This window comes from Vitis vinifera, chromosome 6, assembly GCF_030704535.1.
Source record: "Vitis vinifera cultivar Pinot Noir 40024 chromosome 6, ASM3070453v1".
NCBI classification, from domain to species: Eukaryota; Viridiplantae; Streptophyta; class Magnoliopsida; order Vitales; family Vitaceae; genus Vitis; species Vitis vinifera.
This window is the reverse complement of record NC_081810.1, coordinates 22,388,004-22,405,327: the sequence shown is the minus strand read 5'-3', so window position 1 is coordinate 22,405,327 and position 17,324 is coordinate 22,388,004. Positions and strand designations below refer to the sequence as shown.

At 38.4% G+C, this 17,324-nt stretch overlaps 1 protein-coding gene across 1 annotated transcript; it reads left to right on the top strand.

Moving 5' to 3' along the window:
- The first annotated feature begins 8,935 nt into the window (after nucleotides 1-8,935).
- On the top strand, nucleotides 8,936-16,596 carry LOC100253418 (pleiotropic drug resistance protein 2). Its single transcript, XM_010653419.3, has 20 exons — nucleotides 8,936-9,450; nucleotides 9,628-9,748; nucleotides 10,028-10,116; nucleotides 10,210-10,294; nucleotides 10,508-10,798; nucleotides 10,888-10,978; nucleotides 11,083-11,983; nucleotides 12,094-12,254; nucleotides 12,362-12,465; nucleotides 12,611-12,767; nucleotides 12,855-12,935; nucleotides 13,109-13,257; nucleotides 13,515-13,847; nucleotides 13,963-14,253; nucleotides 14,366-14,449; nucleotides 14,870-15,003; nucleotides 15,130-15,357; nucleotides 15,462-15,633; nucleotides 15,720-15,974; nucleotides 16,086-16,596. The coding sequence occupies exons 1-20, from the start codon at nucleotides 9,083-9,085 to the stop codon at nucleotides 16,353-16,355; spliced, it is 4,365 nt and encodes a 1,454-aa protein (XP_010651721.1). The 5' UTR covers nucleotides 8,936-9,082; the 3' UTR covers nucleotides 16,356-16,596.
- The last annotated feature ends 728 nt before the right edge of the window (nucleotides 16,597-17,324 follow it).

The following is a 17,324-nucleotide window of genomic DNA, read 5'->3' as shown; positions in this document are numbered from 1 at the left end:
AACAGGCTCAATATCCCCTATGATAGGTAAAACCCCAAGATCACAATGTGCAAGTGAAGAAATGCCTCAAGCCAGAAGTACAGCACATCATATCACAAAACACAAACACATGTCCATAAAGGAAAATGCATACACTGGGATAATCCGATGAGTACATCATGTAAAAGAAGGACAACAAAGACAATACTCAAGAATCGAGTTATAGTCTCTAAAAGTCAAAAGCAAAACAAGACTAAACAAACAAAAACAAAAACAGTGACTGGTCCTGTCATCACGTCTCTGGCCACAGAATGAACAAAATCTGAGTGCCACCACACCAAGGTAAGCCAATCATGAGTCAATCGCCCAAATCAATAAGATCAGGGACTGCTGGTGAAGGGGCGTCTGCATGCATGGCCTGAGCTGGGGTAGAAATAAGAGACATATCAGACTGAGGATGCCCAAACGTCCCAGAATCAACAATGTCCTGTATGGCATGTCGTAGAGCAGTGCAACGATCAGTGTGATGTCCTACTGACTGGTGGTACGCACAATATAAATCAAGTCGAAACTGTGGAGGCACAGGATCTGGAAGCGCCCTAGGAGCCAGAGGAGCCAAAAATCCCATGGCCTGCAACGTCTCAAAAACCCCGCTCAGGGGTGCGCTCAAATCTGAAAAGTGTCTCCGACATCGTCGATGAGGGGGAAATCGATCCTGAGGAACTGTAACGACCGGAGGGCCCCGAAACTGGGGCGGAGGTCGTGTCGGCGTAGCCAGTGAAATGGATGAGGAATGCTGCTGGAACACTGAATGTGGGCGAGACCGTGGATGTGAGGCACCCAAAGTAGCAGGTGTCGATGAAGTCAAGTGTGGCAATGAAGGCATCGCTACTCCTGGAGCTCCTCTCGATGACGATGGATGCCCTGACAAAATGAGCTCAATCCTCTCAACCCTCCGTGTCAAATCCACCATCATCTCGTAAAGAGTAGTAAGAGTAATGGGTGCGATCTCGTCCGACATGGTGAACCTCAATTGAAGAAGTCTAATCTCAATGTACTCTGAAAATATCATAACCATCATGCCATCAATCTCTGCCCGGGGACCAGTCATAATACTAAAACTGTCCAAGACTCTAAAACAAACACACGCAAGAGACAAAACAAACCAACACACGATGCTACGCAAGATAACAACACATAAAATGCATGATACGAAACAATGATAATAATAAAAGGGAGACAGAAACACATACCCAAGAAAACAACAATATCACTAAGTGAAATGAGAGTACATCATGCGGAAAATAAGACAATAAGGACTGCTCTCGAAACACAAGGTACGAACACGAATCGCTAACTATAAAACAAGACCCAAATACAAAGCAAAAGAGAACAAAAACTCAAACAACAAACTAACAAGGTAGTCCCAAAATACACCAACAAGGTATCAAAGTGTCCTGTGAATATCAGTGCCCTGGGTGTCCACAACGTGATGGTATAAGCCCGAAGGAGGAGGAACCGCATGCGTGGAATAAACCGGAAAGGAATCAACAGTCATATCTGGACCAAGATCAGTGTCTGTGGTCGATATGGGAAGGCTAACTGCACCACTATCAATAAGATCCTGTATGGTATGACGTAGAGAAGCACAATAATCAGTACGGTGGCCTGCCATCTGGTGATATGCGCAGAACTCATGAGCACGAAAACGCGGAGGTAAGGTACTCGGGGGTGGCCTAGGGGCCAACGGTACTAAAAAACCAGTAGCTCTGAGTCGCTCAAAAGCTCTATCCAGAGGCATCTCCAAATCAGAATAAGTCCTCTGACGTCGCCGATGGGGACGAGACTGCTCATGCCGTGGGATACTAGTCTGTGGACGCCGAAAATGAAATGAAGGTCGCACCGTGACAGTATGAGGATGCACAGAAGGATACTGCTGAGCTGAATGAGGATGACGATGCGGTAAGGGTGAGAAATCACTCCTGGGTATCTGCAATGACCTCGCATAGGGATGATAATCAGGTCGTCGATGATGAAAATCCGCAGAACATACGTCTCCATAGCTCTCAGATGATCCACTAACCCCCTTCCCCTCAGTATCTAGGGAAGGAATAATATCTGACCATAAACCTCTAGATATGCCGTCGTCTACCTCGGACAAAGCCTGAACCAAAGATCTGAAATCCTGGAATGGGACTCCTGTCAGATGCCGAGCAAACCTAGGGTGCAAACTCCTCAAAAACATGCTCATCTGATCTCCCTCGGTAGGTCGCTCAATCATCTCCGCAGCCTTCTCCCTCCAGCGGGAGATAAACGAAGAAACAGGCTCATCTGACCCCTGTCTAAACAACTCAAGCTCTCTACGTGTAGCGCTCGTATCACCACTGAAGGAATACTGTCTCAGAAACTCCTGTGCTAAGCCCTCCCAAGTTCTCCGACGAGATGTCTCTAATGAAGCGTACCATCTCTGCGTCATGCCACTCAATGACAATGGGAACAAAGTGAGCAACTGTGCCTCATCTAGACCAAGAGCTCTCATAACTGTGCTATAAAGTCTGAGATGAATACGAGGACATCCAACTCCCGTATATCTCTCTATATTAGGCATCCTGAAACCGGCTGGCAAAGTGGCCACTGGCACATCGTCAGGGTCATCCCATGAAATCATCTCATCAGGATCTCTCATCTGTCTAATCCTCTGCTCGAGTCTGTCCATACGGGAACGGGGATCCTCGATAATGGTAACTGGTGTGACCATGGGTGGAATGACAACAGCATGATCATGTGAAACAGTAGGCAACGTCTGTGTAGCCGACATCTGAACAGGTAGAGCAGGTGGTGTCACTATATCAGATGGCATGTCCTCGAGCGCTACATACCTACTCTGCTGAGTATCCATCCTCTAACTCAAACTGGTCAATGCCTCCAGAATCGAAACCACAGAAGCAATAAGCTAACCAATCAAAACTGACTATGAGTCCGTCTATAGCGACTCAGCAATACGAATCAACCTCCCACTCAACCCAGGGCACTGAACCAAGACCGAGACTACAAATAAACCCCTACAAAAGAACCCAAGCAAAACAACTCAAACACGACTCATACAACGACACGGGATGCAACGAACAATGACCAATGCATGATACAATACAACCCAATACACAACAAGGTGTGATACATAATCATATGGTGACAATCAAAATTTGGATAGACGATAGAATCCCTAAAGTCACATGAGTCTCTAGTGTGAGATAACTACAAATATGACTAAAAAATTTCTATCGATGATCCAGAAAATGATCGAGATGTGAAGAAAATAAGTGGGGTGTGAAGGACAACACTATCACGAGATCGATACTCAATCTATAACAAAATATCCTTGATTCAACCTTCAACTCGAGCTCCATAAGGGAAGAAAATGATAAGGTGATCAAGGCGAATCTCCCGAGAAATGTGTGAATATGAAAATGTGTCTTTCACCTTTCTAGTAATGAAAATATGAGCATCAAGTTGAAAATCGAACCAAGGATCAAACAAAGAATGAGGTACTGAGCCCGTGATAGGTGGGCAGTGTAAAAAGGTGATCATGAACGTGTCCCAAAGTATCGAGTAAGTGACAACAAAGTGAAGGGGTGTGTCGAGCCAAGAAATGAGAATGAAAACCCTAGAGAGAAAACATGCTAAACTCATCAAGTGAAAAACACAAACTAAGGCGACAAGACTAAAGGTGATCCAACCGTACTCAAACTCGTACCGATCTCCAAGCACTCTCAACTGGAGACTAAAAAGAGGGAATGCCAAATCCGAAGTGTAACCACAGAGGCTCTGAAAGCCCTCAGATGCACCCACGTGTAGGGAGGGAGCCCTAATCGAAGAATCTACGGCTCAACCTACGAGGTGAAGGTGGTTCTAAATGGATATGGGTGGACTTTAAAGATCCCTAGCAGAAGCGATCGTACCCTCCGACGGTACGCAACCCTCTGCACGTCTCCGAAGAGACGGGGCGCTTCCATGCAAGGTGGTCATCACCTCCACACATGCACTACCTCGCATCCCAGGGGGTTTCCCATGGAAAAACCTCTCAAACTCTCAACGCTCAATGGTCGACTAGAGTGCACAATGAATGGTGTGAGTGCATCCGAAAATCCTAGGAAGCTAAAACGGGAAAGGAAACACACTGGCCACACAAATATCCATGAAACCTAGCTCCGGGCTATACAGGTCTTCAATGATCGGACTCCTCCCGACATCAGTGTGCCACTTTCCAGAATGCTCCCATACATCGATATAGCCCGTTGCTAGACCCTACTCCTAATCTCTGGCTCGGTCAAAGAGCAAGCACACAGAAGGTCTCACACTTGCAATAGTGAGAACCGAGATGAAAGGAATGACCGATACCAAGAGAGTTGGAGGTAGGGGGATAGAAGTGAGACCCACATAGACAAACGACATGCAATCATGCAGAGAGAGGGCAGTCATGCATCATACAGTCAAGCAGAGTACAGGATATACCACTCATGTCCACACAAAAAGCTACAACTATCAGGATGAATAGCGATATGAACATCATGCTCAAAAGACGATCAAGATAGTATACAAGTCAGATAATCAACATGTCAAGCTGAATGATATACAATGGTGAGTGTATGCATGTGAAGTGATCAGAACAATCATGCCAAAATCAGAATCAATACGCTAAGCAATGCAATAAGATCAATCATCAATAATCCAGCATGTCAAAATCTCAAATGAATACGACATCTAAACATGCATCAAGAAATCCTCAATGTACAATGAAGAGATGAGCATCCACTGATCGTCCAATCAAAAGCCACGTTTGCTTCACTCTAAGTTCAAGCTTGACCCTCTAAAAAAATTCCCCAGCGGAGTCGCCATTTTGTGGACCCCACATTTCGGCTCATGCGTTTCCCACTCGATGGCGAGCTCGATTTTAATTTGAAAAATTGATCTTTATTGATTAAGAAAAATTGACTTGGAGTCGCCACTTATTTTTGTTTTATTTTTAAAGGGTAAACAAAATAAGAAAGAAAAACCCTAAGTGTGACTCCTTGTTTTGGAAAAGGCGGTCTGTAAAAAACCGGATCGGGTTCGGGGGCCAGGTTACTTATCAGGAAGGTACGGTAAAAACCATAACACCCTTCTAAGTCCCTAAAAACGGGTCTCTACTAATAAAATGAAGCAATCATGGCAGTGGACGAGTAGATCAATGAGTACCCAGAATAAATCATGCACACGTGAGAATCAAAATATGCTTGGACAATTACCAGAGTGAAAGTAGGTGCGTACCTAGGCGACGAGCCACCATGCGCGCGCCCGCGGAAGCTTCTTCTGTCTGGTTTTTTCTCCCTCTCGCCAAATCTCCTCTCCTTCTGCTCTCGTCCCCTGCCTGAAGACAAGCCTCCCCTCCTCTCTGCAGATATCTCTACCTTTTCTCTTTTTTTTTTTTTTTTTCTCTCTAGCTTCCTCTCCAAGCCACCGCTTGCCTCCTGCCACCCATCACATCTGGCCGCCCCATGCAGCTTAATTTCCGGGGTGGTCAGAAGAATAAAATAAAAAAAACAAAAAAAAACAAAAAAACCAAAAGCCCTCACCGTATGGGGGGTCTACAGTATTATTTATCAAGTAATTTATTAAAAAAAAGAAGCTAAAATAAGTTTGTAAAACCAAAATATTTATTTGGATACCCTTTCTGTTTTTATTTTTAAAATAAAAAAATAATAGTAACTTTTATATAAGATGTAAGAGTTTTTATAGACATACATTTAAAAAATAGTAATTTTAGAAATTGATTAAGATATTGAGGTACTCAAAAAATTTTAATACCTCAAATTTTAAATTTTTTTATAGTAATTTTTAAAGATACAAGATAAATTTATGCTTTCATATAGGATGTTTTATTTTTATATAGAAATTTCTAATTTTAAAAAGAAAAAAATCAAAATTGTATAAAAGTGTATATTAAAAATTCATTTTGTATGGTTTTTAAAATTATTTTTAACCTAAAATTTTTTTTAAAGAAAATATTTTAAAAAATTTGAAAAATCACTTATTGTGTTTTTGGAAAAATATTTAATAGATTATTCTTCTAAAAATATTTATATAGCAAACATTGTCGGTAAAAATACTTTTAAAAAATATTTTTATTAAAAATATTTCATTAAAAGTAAAGAAAAATAAAAAATAGATTTAAAATTAATAAATCATATTTGATTTTATATATTACTTCAAACTCCATTTACTTTTTTTTTTATTTGTTTTTCTACGTAAAGATTAATTAATTTAAAAATGTATAGCTTTTTATATAATTTTAATTATATTTAATTTTCTTTCTTATTTTTTATATTAAATTTAAATGTGAGAAAATATATTATTTTTTAATATTTTTTTCCTTTTTTTAGTATTTTCCGAAAACCTATATAACTTAAGTAAAAACATCGTGAAATAGACACTAAATTAAACACGTGTTAATTAATCAAATAAGCAAAAAAAATAATATGGGAAAAGTAGCTGTTAAAAAATATATATATTTTTTATTGAGAGAAATGAAATAATAATGGAGGGGGTGGCCCCACATGGGGATTAAAAAGGCTAATACAATACCCATAGGGCAAAATTTCAACTTTGACATTCTGTTGGGTGAGAGGGACTGAGAGAAGCTCATGGGATGGGCCCGCCCTTCATATTCAATATTTATTTGGCTTTAGTCAAAGTAAATGATAGAATGTTTGGCGTGGGAGGGTGGAAATCCTCGCTACTTTATTGCTCTTCTAGAAGTTGATGTGGATGTGGGGGGGCTGGGGGGCCCCTCCCTTCTTTCCTATTCATGCCAAATCACGCGTGTTATGGAGCGTGAACAACAACCGATGTACGAATGTGCGAATCCTCGGAAAAACCATGTTGAAGACTCGGAAGCCGTTGAGAGTATAACACTAATTTGTTACTCGCAACGAGACAAGCTCACGATGGAGCCCATTTCGATGTGATAAAATTTATAATTTATTTTTATGAGAATTATTTCTTTTATTTTACGTGTGTTAATAAAGAAAAATAAATAAATAAATAAATAATTTAAAACAATTTTTTATTTAATTATGTGCATAAATAAAACAAAATGAGATGATATGAGAAAATATATAAATTGGGATGATAGTTAGATGGATTAAAGATAACTCTATTCAATCTCCTACTCGTCATAATTGTTTAAACATATTCATGTTTCTAAAAAATATAATAAAATAAAACAAACAAGATAGGGTGAGTATGAAAATTTCTTATATTTGGTATGTCTCGATGATATTTATTTATTTTTTAAAAATTTAAATTATATCAAAATTATAAAAATTTATAATTTATTTTAATTGAGGAATAGTTTTCTAATTTGATGTGTTTAAAAAGATATGAAAAAGGAATTAAATTAAAAAACATTTTATATATGTAAATACAATAGGGACAAGGTGGGGTAAGATAATACCTAATCTACCTTGATCCTAAATTAAGTTTTTTTTTAAAAAATAAAAATAAAATTTCAAACCTATCCTAAACACATTTGTCATTTTCACAATCTCGTCCTATTAGAGGTAAGGAGAAATGAGTGTTTGAAAAACCCATCTCTATATCTTATTAGCCGTACGAATTTATTTTTATTTTTTTAAAAATTTAAACAAACCCTTAATCTATTTATCTTTATCTCAAACTCATTCTATTAATGATTGACTACATGGAATGTTCCCGAATAAACCTGCTCCAATATCACCCCTATTTCCCACCATACAAAGTAAGAGCAAAGAAAATAAAAACAAAAATGCCAAATTGAGTCTTAAAGGGAGAGAATAAGTTTGTGCTCAATCATTTTATTTATTTATTTATTTTCATCTTTTATTACATACTTATTAATCTAGGTTATTGCATCAAATACAAGATAAATTTTTTAAACCTCTCCAACAACCCTAATTTGAAAATTGCGGATAACTATAATTTTACATTAATACATGGATTTTTTTTATATGACATGTAAAAATAATTACATATAAAATCCGTACATCGAATTAAGAAGAAAGGGGATCACTTTGGTCTATGAATCAACTAAATGTTTATTCGATAACGTATTATTAGCTTATGTATGCCCGTTAACGTTTCATTATTTATGTACATATTGGTTGATTATTTCATTGTTTCATTATTATGATATTTAAAAATTAAATATTTTCTTAGGCTATGTTTGGTTTCCGGAAAATTTGAGAGAAAATGCGAGGGAAAGAAAATACAAAGGAAAAATAGAAGGAAAGAAAAAGTGAAGAAAAATAAAAAATGGATTAAAAGTTGATAAGTTATTTTTATTTTTTACTTCAAACTCATTTTATTTATTTTAACTCATTAATATAAAGATTAAATAATTTTAAAATACATAAATTTTTAATTAGTTTTAATCATATTTGATTTTCTTTTATATTTTTCATAAGACAACCAAACATGAAAAAATCATTTTCCTTTGCATTTTTTTTCTTTCCTTAGTATTTTCCGGGAACCAAACATAGCCTTAAGGATTACAGATCATGTGGGCCCACGTGAACCTACGCGCCCAATTCTTCATCACATTTATTAATGACAAATTAACAATTAAGCAAACAGATTACACGCGCTTTAAACCCGGAATTTTTTAAAGTATCGCTTAATGGAAGCTTCTTTAACAGGTCAGCAATATACACCCAAAATTAACCGTTGATTCCGGCATCCGTCCTCATCCAACGCTCCAAAACAAAATCCCCATGTTTACACGTCCAGAATGCGACACAGCGAATCATTTGTTGACTTTTCAACGCGCGTGGCGCCAAATTTGACCCATTTTTAGAGAGAGAAAGTAGAGCGAGAAAGAGCACACACAAGACGCATGCTCGGCACCTTCATGTATGATCGCTGACTCTCTCCCTATAAAGTCAACACTACTGAAAGCTCCTTCAGCTTCACCTCCGCTCTCGTTTTCAGAGAGAAACGTTGGTTTTGAATCTACACCTGTAAAATCACGTTTATTCCTTCACTCCACTTCTCGACCAAAACGCACTGTTTTGACTGACATTTACAAGCAATGGCGTCAGCACTGGCCGGGGACGACCTGGCGCGGTCGGCGAGCATGGCGAGCAGTCGCAGGAGCTGGAGGTCGGCGAGTATACGGGAGGTGTGGAATGCGCCGGATGTGTTTCAGAGGAGCGGTCGGCAGGAGGCCGACGACGAGGAGGAACTGAAATGGGCCGCGATTGAGAGGTTACCGACCTACGATCGGATGAGGAAGGGGATGCTGAAGCAGGTGTTGAGCAATGGAAGAATTGTTCAAAATGAAGTTGATGTTAGTCATCTTGGAGCCCAAGATAAGAGGCAGTTGATGGAGAGTATCTTGAAAGTTGTTGAGGATGATAACGAGAGGTTTCTCACGAGGCTCAGGGACAGAACCGATAGGTCTGCTTCTTCTTTCTCCTTTTCTCCGCTTTCGAATGCTTCTTTGGCTATTGAGGAAAAACACGGAGGAAAAAATTTTCAATCCAATGAAAAACATTTTGTTTTCCAAAAAGTTTGTTCAATGATTTATTTGAGTGTTTGGAGGCTTTGTTTAATTGTTGAATTTTATGGATACAGGGTAGGGATTGAGATTCCTAAGATAGAAGTGAGATTCCAGAATTTTTCAATTGAAGGAGATGGATATGTTGGGACTAGAGCTCTTCCAACTCTGCTCAATTCCACTTTGAATGCCGTTGAGGTATCTTCTTTCTTTTGTTTCTTCATTTGCTTTCCTTTCCTGTTAATTAGAGTTGAGATTTTCTTCCGAGTAGAGAAAAAGGTATAATTTTCTTTTCAAATGAGTAAAAGCAGTGGAAATTGGTGTTTGTGATCCCTAATTTCATGATATTAGGAGAAATATTTTCTTTCCCCTGCTTTTTCTTTCTCCTATGTCAATGTTTTCTTCCTTTCTCCATTTTCCTAGCTTTCTAGCAGTAATATCTGAGAATTATTTTTTCCTTGAAATTAATGTGAATAGGGTGTAATGGGAATGATTGGTCTTTCTCCATCCAAAAAAAGGGTTGTCAAGATACTCCAAGACGTGAGCGGAATTATAAGGCCATCAAGGTGAGTTCATGTTTCAGGAATACTAGTATGGTGTTCAATTTTTGTCTTCGAACTTACTTCATGTGATTCATCTATTGATTTATTGCTCTTCAGGATGACTCTGCTTCTTGGGCCTCCTGCCTCCGGAAAAACAACTTTTCTAAAAGCACTTTCAGGGGAACCAGATGATAATCTAAGGGTTTGTCCATTCTCTCTCCCCTTAATTCTTTGAGTTTGATATCTCAGCTCACCTTGTGTGCGGTTGCTGACAAAATGGAGGAGGAAAAATGAAATAAAACTTGAATCATTTTGTTCTTTTGAAAATGAAAAACTCACTTGACCTAGGCCTAAGTACATAATCAAATGGATTATGACTTTCTTTTCCGCATAGTAATAATTATTTTATGAACAGATAACGGGAAAAATCACCTACTGTGGTCATGAATTCTCTGAATTCGTTCCCCAGAGAACATGCGCTTATATCAGCCAGCATGATCTTCACTATGGGGAGATGACAGTCCGTGAGACATTGGATTTCTCAGGACGTTGCTTGGGAGTTGGAACCAGGTATGAAATGCTAGTGGAGTTGTCAAGACGGGAGAAAGAAGCAGGTATAAAACCAGATCCTGAGATTGATGCATTCATGAAGGCCACAGCCATGGCTGGCCAAGAAACCAGTTTGATCACAGATTATGTTCTCAAGGTTTGTTGCACTCTATTCTGAAATTGAATCTTTATTCACTCATTTACCAAGCAGCCTGACAAGCCGATCATCTACTGATTTTCCATCAGATACTTGGGCTGGATATTTGTGCTGATATTATGGTTGGAGATGAGATGAGAAGGGGCATTTCTGGTGGACAAAAGAAGCGTGTTACTACTGGTATGTATAGTTATGTTAGAGAATTTTTGTGAAGGAATGTTTGATACTCAATTCTGATAATCACTTTCTAAATTTCTAACTGGAATGAATTATATTGAATGCAGGTGAAATGTTAGTTGGACCAGCAAAAGCATTTTTCATGGATGAAATATCAACAGGGTTGGACAGTTCCACAACCTTTCAGATTGTCAAGTTCATGAAGCAGATGGTCCATATTATGGATATAACCATGGTCATCTCTCTCTTGCAACCTGCACCTGAAACATATGATCTTTTTGATGACATTATTCTTCTTTCAGAGGGCAAGATTGTATACCAAGGTCCGCGTGAGAATGTTCTTGAATTCTTTGAGCATATGGGCTTTAGATGTCCAGAAAGGAAAGGGGTTGCGGACTTTCTGCAAGAAGTAACTTCCAAGAAGGACCAAGAGCAATACTGGTTTAGGAAGAACCAACCTTACAGGTATATCTCAGTACCTGAGTTTGCACGGAGCTTCAACTCTTTCCACATTGGCCAGCAGATCTCAGAAGATCTTAGTGTTCCTTATGACAAATCTAGAGCTCATCCAGCTGCTCTGGTGAAGGAAAAGTATGGTATCTCCAACCGGGAACTCTTCAGAGCATGCTTTTCAAGGGAATGGCTGCTGATGAAGCGGAATTCTTTTGTATACATATTCAAGACTAGCCAGTTATTAATCATGGGAACAATAGCCATGACTGTCTTCTTGAGAACAGAAATGAAATCTGGTCAGTTAGGAGATGCACCAAAATTTTGGGGAGCACTGTTTTTCAGTCTCGTTAATGTAATGTTTAATGGGATGGCAGAGCTTGCAATGACAGTTTTCAGGCTTCCTGTGTTCTTTAAACAGCGGGATTTCTTGTTTTTCCCTGCATGGGCTTTTGCCCTGCCAATTTGGGTCCTCCGAATTCCTGTCTCCCTGATGGAATCTGGGATTTGGATTGTTCTTACATATTACACCATTGGATTTGCTCCTGCTGCCAGTAGGTAAGTGCAGACTTTTTACTTGTTTTTCAGTTTGTTGGTTTAATGCTCTTTAGATCTCATTGTCTCACAAGAGGGAGTTTCATTTATTGACATATCTCCCACATTTTCAGGTTCTTCAAACAGTTCTTAGCTTTCTTTGGTGTTCATCAAATGGCTCTCTCTCTCTTCCGTTTCATCGCAGCTGCTGGAAGGACACCAGTTGTTGCAAACACACTTGGTACCTTTACCTTGCTCATTGTTTTTGTGCTTGGAGGTTATGTGGTGGCCAGAGGTGAGAAATTCATTTGCTTTTTATTGTTAAACTTCTTATTGTTCAACTAAGACACTGCATATAGTTATCTTGTACTTAAATATAACCATTTCCCTCTCGGTTTGCAGTTGATATTGAGCCATGGATGATATGGGGCTACTATGCTTCACCTATGATGTATGGACAAAATGCAATTGCCATCAATGAATTTCTTGATGAGAGATGGAACAATGTAAGTACTCTATTCTGTAGAAAAGATATCTACTTATGAACTGCAGTGAATTTAACCATTTCTTTCTTGGCTACATTGGTCCGATAATTTCATAGCCAGAGCCATCATATAAGCTTAATAATACCTTAATGTTTCATTTGCACAGCCTGTCCCCAATTCCACTGATTCAGTTGGAGTAACACTTCTTAAGGAAAGAGGCCTATTTTCTGATGAACATTGGTATTGGATTTGTGTTGGAGCGCTTTTCGCATTTTCTCTCCTTTTCAATGTACTTTTCATTGCAGCGCTAACGTTCTTCAATCGTAAGTCAATATTTCTCATTCATTAATTGGTTTTATGTTACGGGAATGAGATTCATGTGTTGGTTCTTTCCCCAAATTCAATTCCAGCTCCTGGGGACACTAAATCTCTACTACTGGAGGACAACCCTGATGACAATAGTAGGAGGCGATTGACATCCAATAATGAAGGTTGGTAATCCTACTCCTGCCTCTTTTAGGTCTCAATTTGGTCGCTTTCCCTCTTTTCTTTCTCAACTCTGTATGTTACATATCCCAAAGTAGACATTTGGCTTAAAAGTAATCAAATAAGCATCGCCTTTAAGACCAATATTGCTCATCTAATGTTGCATCACCAATTACAGGCATTGATATGGCTGTGAGAAATGCTCAAGGGGATTCCAGCGCAGCTATTAGTGCTGCAGACAATGGATCTAGAAAAGGAATGGTTCTACCCTTCCAGCCCCTTTCGCTTGCATTCAGCCATGTGAATTACTATGTGGATATGCCTGCTGTAAGTCATGTTTCTCAGCGCTTATATATCTACTGTATCCATGTGACAATATCTATCTCTGCTTTGTTTAAGTAAAATTTGAAGAACAAGTGATGAAATGCCAACTAAACTCTTGTGCTGTTGTTTTGGTTGAATACTTAAGCCATATGTTTCAGTTTTGAGAGCTTGCTACAGATACTTTTAAAGTTTTCTGAAATCAATGTAGATATCTGATGTTGTACTACAACTTCTATTGATGAATCTTGGTTCCTTATCAGGAAATGAAGAGTGAAGGGGTTGAAGAGGACCGTCTGCAACTGCTGCGTGATGTTAGTGGTGCTTTCAGGCCTGGTATTCTGACTGCACTAGTTGGTGTGAGTGGTGCTGGAAAGACCACTTTGATGGACGTGTTAGCAGGAAGGAAGACTGGTGGGTACATTGAAGGAAGCATAAGCATTTCTGGTTACCCAAAGAACCAAGCCACATTTGCTCGGGTCAGCGGTTACTGTGAACAGAACGACATCCACTCACCATATGTGACGGTTTATGAATCTCTCTTGTACTCTGCCTGGCTCCGTCTTGCTTCAGATGTAAAGGATTCAACACGAAAGGTATGTAGCTTATTCATTGGAATCACTGCCATTATGTTTTAAAGATTATGATTGGTTACAATAAATTGTAGCCGATGGGCAATGTAGTTAACGTGATTTTCTTTCTTCTTTGTAGATGTTTGTTGAAGAAGTTATGGATTTGGTTGAGCTGAATCCATTGAGACATGCTCTAGTTGGACTTCCGGGTGTGGGTGGTCTTTCAACCGAACAGAGGAAGAGGCTCACCATAGCTGTAGAGTTGGTTGCTAATCCCTCCATCGTATTTATGGATGAGCCCACTTCAGGCCTTGATGCTAGAGCTGCTGCAATTGTGATGCGTACTGTAAGGAATACAGTGGATACCGGGCGAACTGTTGTATGTACAATTCACCAACCGAGCATTGATATTTTTGAAGCATTTGATGAGGTATGTTTCAATTTTATAGTTGTACCTTCTTGTAGCTTGCTGCATTTCTGCCCGTAATCATGATTGGTCCATGTCCTGTATTTCAACTTCATATCATTTTTTATTTTCACAGCTGCTGTTGATGAAGAGAGGAGGGCAAGTCATTTACGCCGGACCTCTAGGTCGACACTCTCACAAGCTTGTTGAATATTTTGAGGTTCGTTTCCCTTTTTCTTTATGTGATTGATTCCAAGCCTGCTAAAACCACGCCTCCTTTCTAAATTCTGATGTAGGTAAATCCAATTTTCTAGTCCCAAATGGTTCTCACTTCAGAAATGGGAAAAAAAAAAAAAAAGAGGAATAGAAAAAGTGCACTCTTTCTGTTTCTAAGTTTCTGATGGTTCATTTCCAAACAACTGAAGTTTTTTGGTAGTTTGCAAGAAGTTTCTTATCTATTCTAACATCTATTCTCCTCTACTTTCACTATAAAAAATCCTGAAATTTTGGCTTTGATTGAAAACATATAGACTAGCAAATATTTTGCCTAAGTACTGAAGGTTTTCAAAACCAAGAACTTGATCTGTAGAGTCCAGATATCAGGTATCCAACTTAAACTAATTCCTGAAACCTCTTGCAGTCTGTTCCAGGGGTTACCAAGATCAAAGAGGGTTACAATCCAGCTACCTGGATGCTTGAGATCAGCAGTTCGGCAGTTGAGGCTCAACTTGACATTGATTTCGCCGAAGTTTATGCCAGCTCTGATCTTTATCGGTCAGTGATAGACAAAATTGAGACCTTTCTTCCTCCCTTTTTTTGGCTACCACCCTCTTTCACCTCCCTTTGTGGAATGTTTATATACTGATTGTTCCATCAATTTTCCTTTTTCATCTTTTTCAGGAGAAATCAGAATCTTATTAAAGAACTAAGCACTCCAGAACCAGGGTCAAAAGATCTTTACTTCCCCACCCAATACTCCCAATCCTTTATAACCCAATGCAAGGCTTGTTTCTGGAAGCAGCACTACTCTTACTGGAGGAACTCTGAGTATAATGCTATCCGCTTCTTCATGACAATTGTCATTGGTGTTTTATTCGGTGTCATCTTCTGGAGCAAAGGAGATCAGATGTAAGCCTAGAATTAATTAATTTTGAACTACATTCCGTTTTGCTTTCTACTAATTTACTTCCTTGGATATGGTTAATGAAGTTTACAAACTATTTTCTCGACAGACACAAACAACAAGACTTGATCAATCTACTGGGTGCTACCTATGCTGCTGTTCTTTTCCTCGGAGCTACCAATGCTACTTCAGTGCAATCTGTTGTGGCAGTTGAGAGGACAGTATTCTACCGTGAAAGAGCAGCAGGAATGTACTCGGAGTTGCCTTATGCATTTGCTCAGGTATGGGACAAAATAGTTCAGTTGCAGTATATTTAAGTATGAAAGTCTTCTGCATCTATGATTTATATGCATCTTTCCTTCTGCAGGTGGCCATAGAGACAATTTATGTTGCGATTCAAACCTTGGTTTATGCTCTTCTTCTTTACTCCATGATTGGGTTCCACTGGAAAGTGGACAAGTTCTTCTATTTCTACTACTTCATATTCATGTGCTTTACCTACTTCTCAATGTACGGGATGATGGTTGTTGCTCTCACTCCCGGCCATCAAATTGCTGCTATTGTTAGTTCCTTCTTCCTTAGTTTCTGGAACTTGTTCTCTGGTTTCCTCATCCCCAGGCCGGTATGTGTCCTCTCTAACTCATGGCATTAATGGTGATGTAGTTATAGTTAGTAGGGGCTATTTTAGTCACCATAAATGTATCTTAACACTGAAAGCATTTCATGTTTGCAGCTAATCCCAATATGGTGGAGGTGGTACTACTGGGGTTCCCCAGTTGCTTGGACAATCTACGGCATTTTTGCATCTCAAGTGGGTGACATTACAACTGATCTTGAAATAACTGGAAGCAGTCCAATGCCAGTGAATGAATTCATCAAGGAAAATTTGGGTTTTGATCATGACTTCCTTGTACCTGTAGTCTTTGCTCATGTGGGTTGGGTCTTCCTCTTCTTCTTCGTGTTTGCCTATGGCATCAAGTTCCTTAACTTCCAGAGGAGATAGAGAAACTTCAACCCTTTGGTTAGGACATAGGGTGTAGAATATTATAGTTAATAGAGAGAACATAAAAGTGTTTCCTCTTCTTTTCCCCTTCATTTTTCTTTGTAATAAGTTTGCTTGACTTTAGTTTTCAGTATGTAATTATTCTTTCCTGTCGATTTACCATAAATGCTTCTGTTTGTGGCCGAGAGCCTCCTTGCTGCAAAAAAGTAATGGAAGGACATCTGAAGAGGTTTTCCGATTACTTAGTTTATAATCTTCTCAGCCATATTGCCTATGCTTAATTTCTTTTTCATGCCTGGATCCCTATCTGCGAGGGGATTAATATCAATTCTGTACAGGACCGGGTCTTGATCCAATAAGGGTTTGTTCTCCTCATCAGTCACCTCACGTCCAAGGGCAAGATCCACTAAGCCACTTCTAATTCTGTTTGAAATCTAGCTGACGCTGAGAAGGATAGTTCAGCATAGACTCACATGTTGGTAGGGATTTTGGGTTTTGTAGCATGAAAGGCCTAATTATAATTATAAATAAAAACTAATTTAGTTTTATATTATTTTTTATTTATAATATATATAATAATTGTTTGATTTTTCAAACAAAATTTTATTTATTCTCAATATTTTAAATTGATTGAAAATAATTGTTAGTGAAAGCAATATTAAGAAGTAATGTGGAAGTGAAAGAAAAAACAATAAGAAATAAAATTTAAATACTAAAATATTTATTATTTATAGTAGAAAGAAAAAAGAGTATAAAATTAAATTAATATATGTTTTTTATAATAATTAATTAAATTAATTGAAAGATAAAATTCAAGATAAAGACCAAAATATTTTTTTTAATGTAAACATAATTTATACTTTTATAAATATTATAATTATAAATAATATATCAATAATAATAAACATAAAATCAATTAATTTTACAATATATATATATATATGTATATTATTAAAATATAAGAAAACA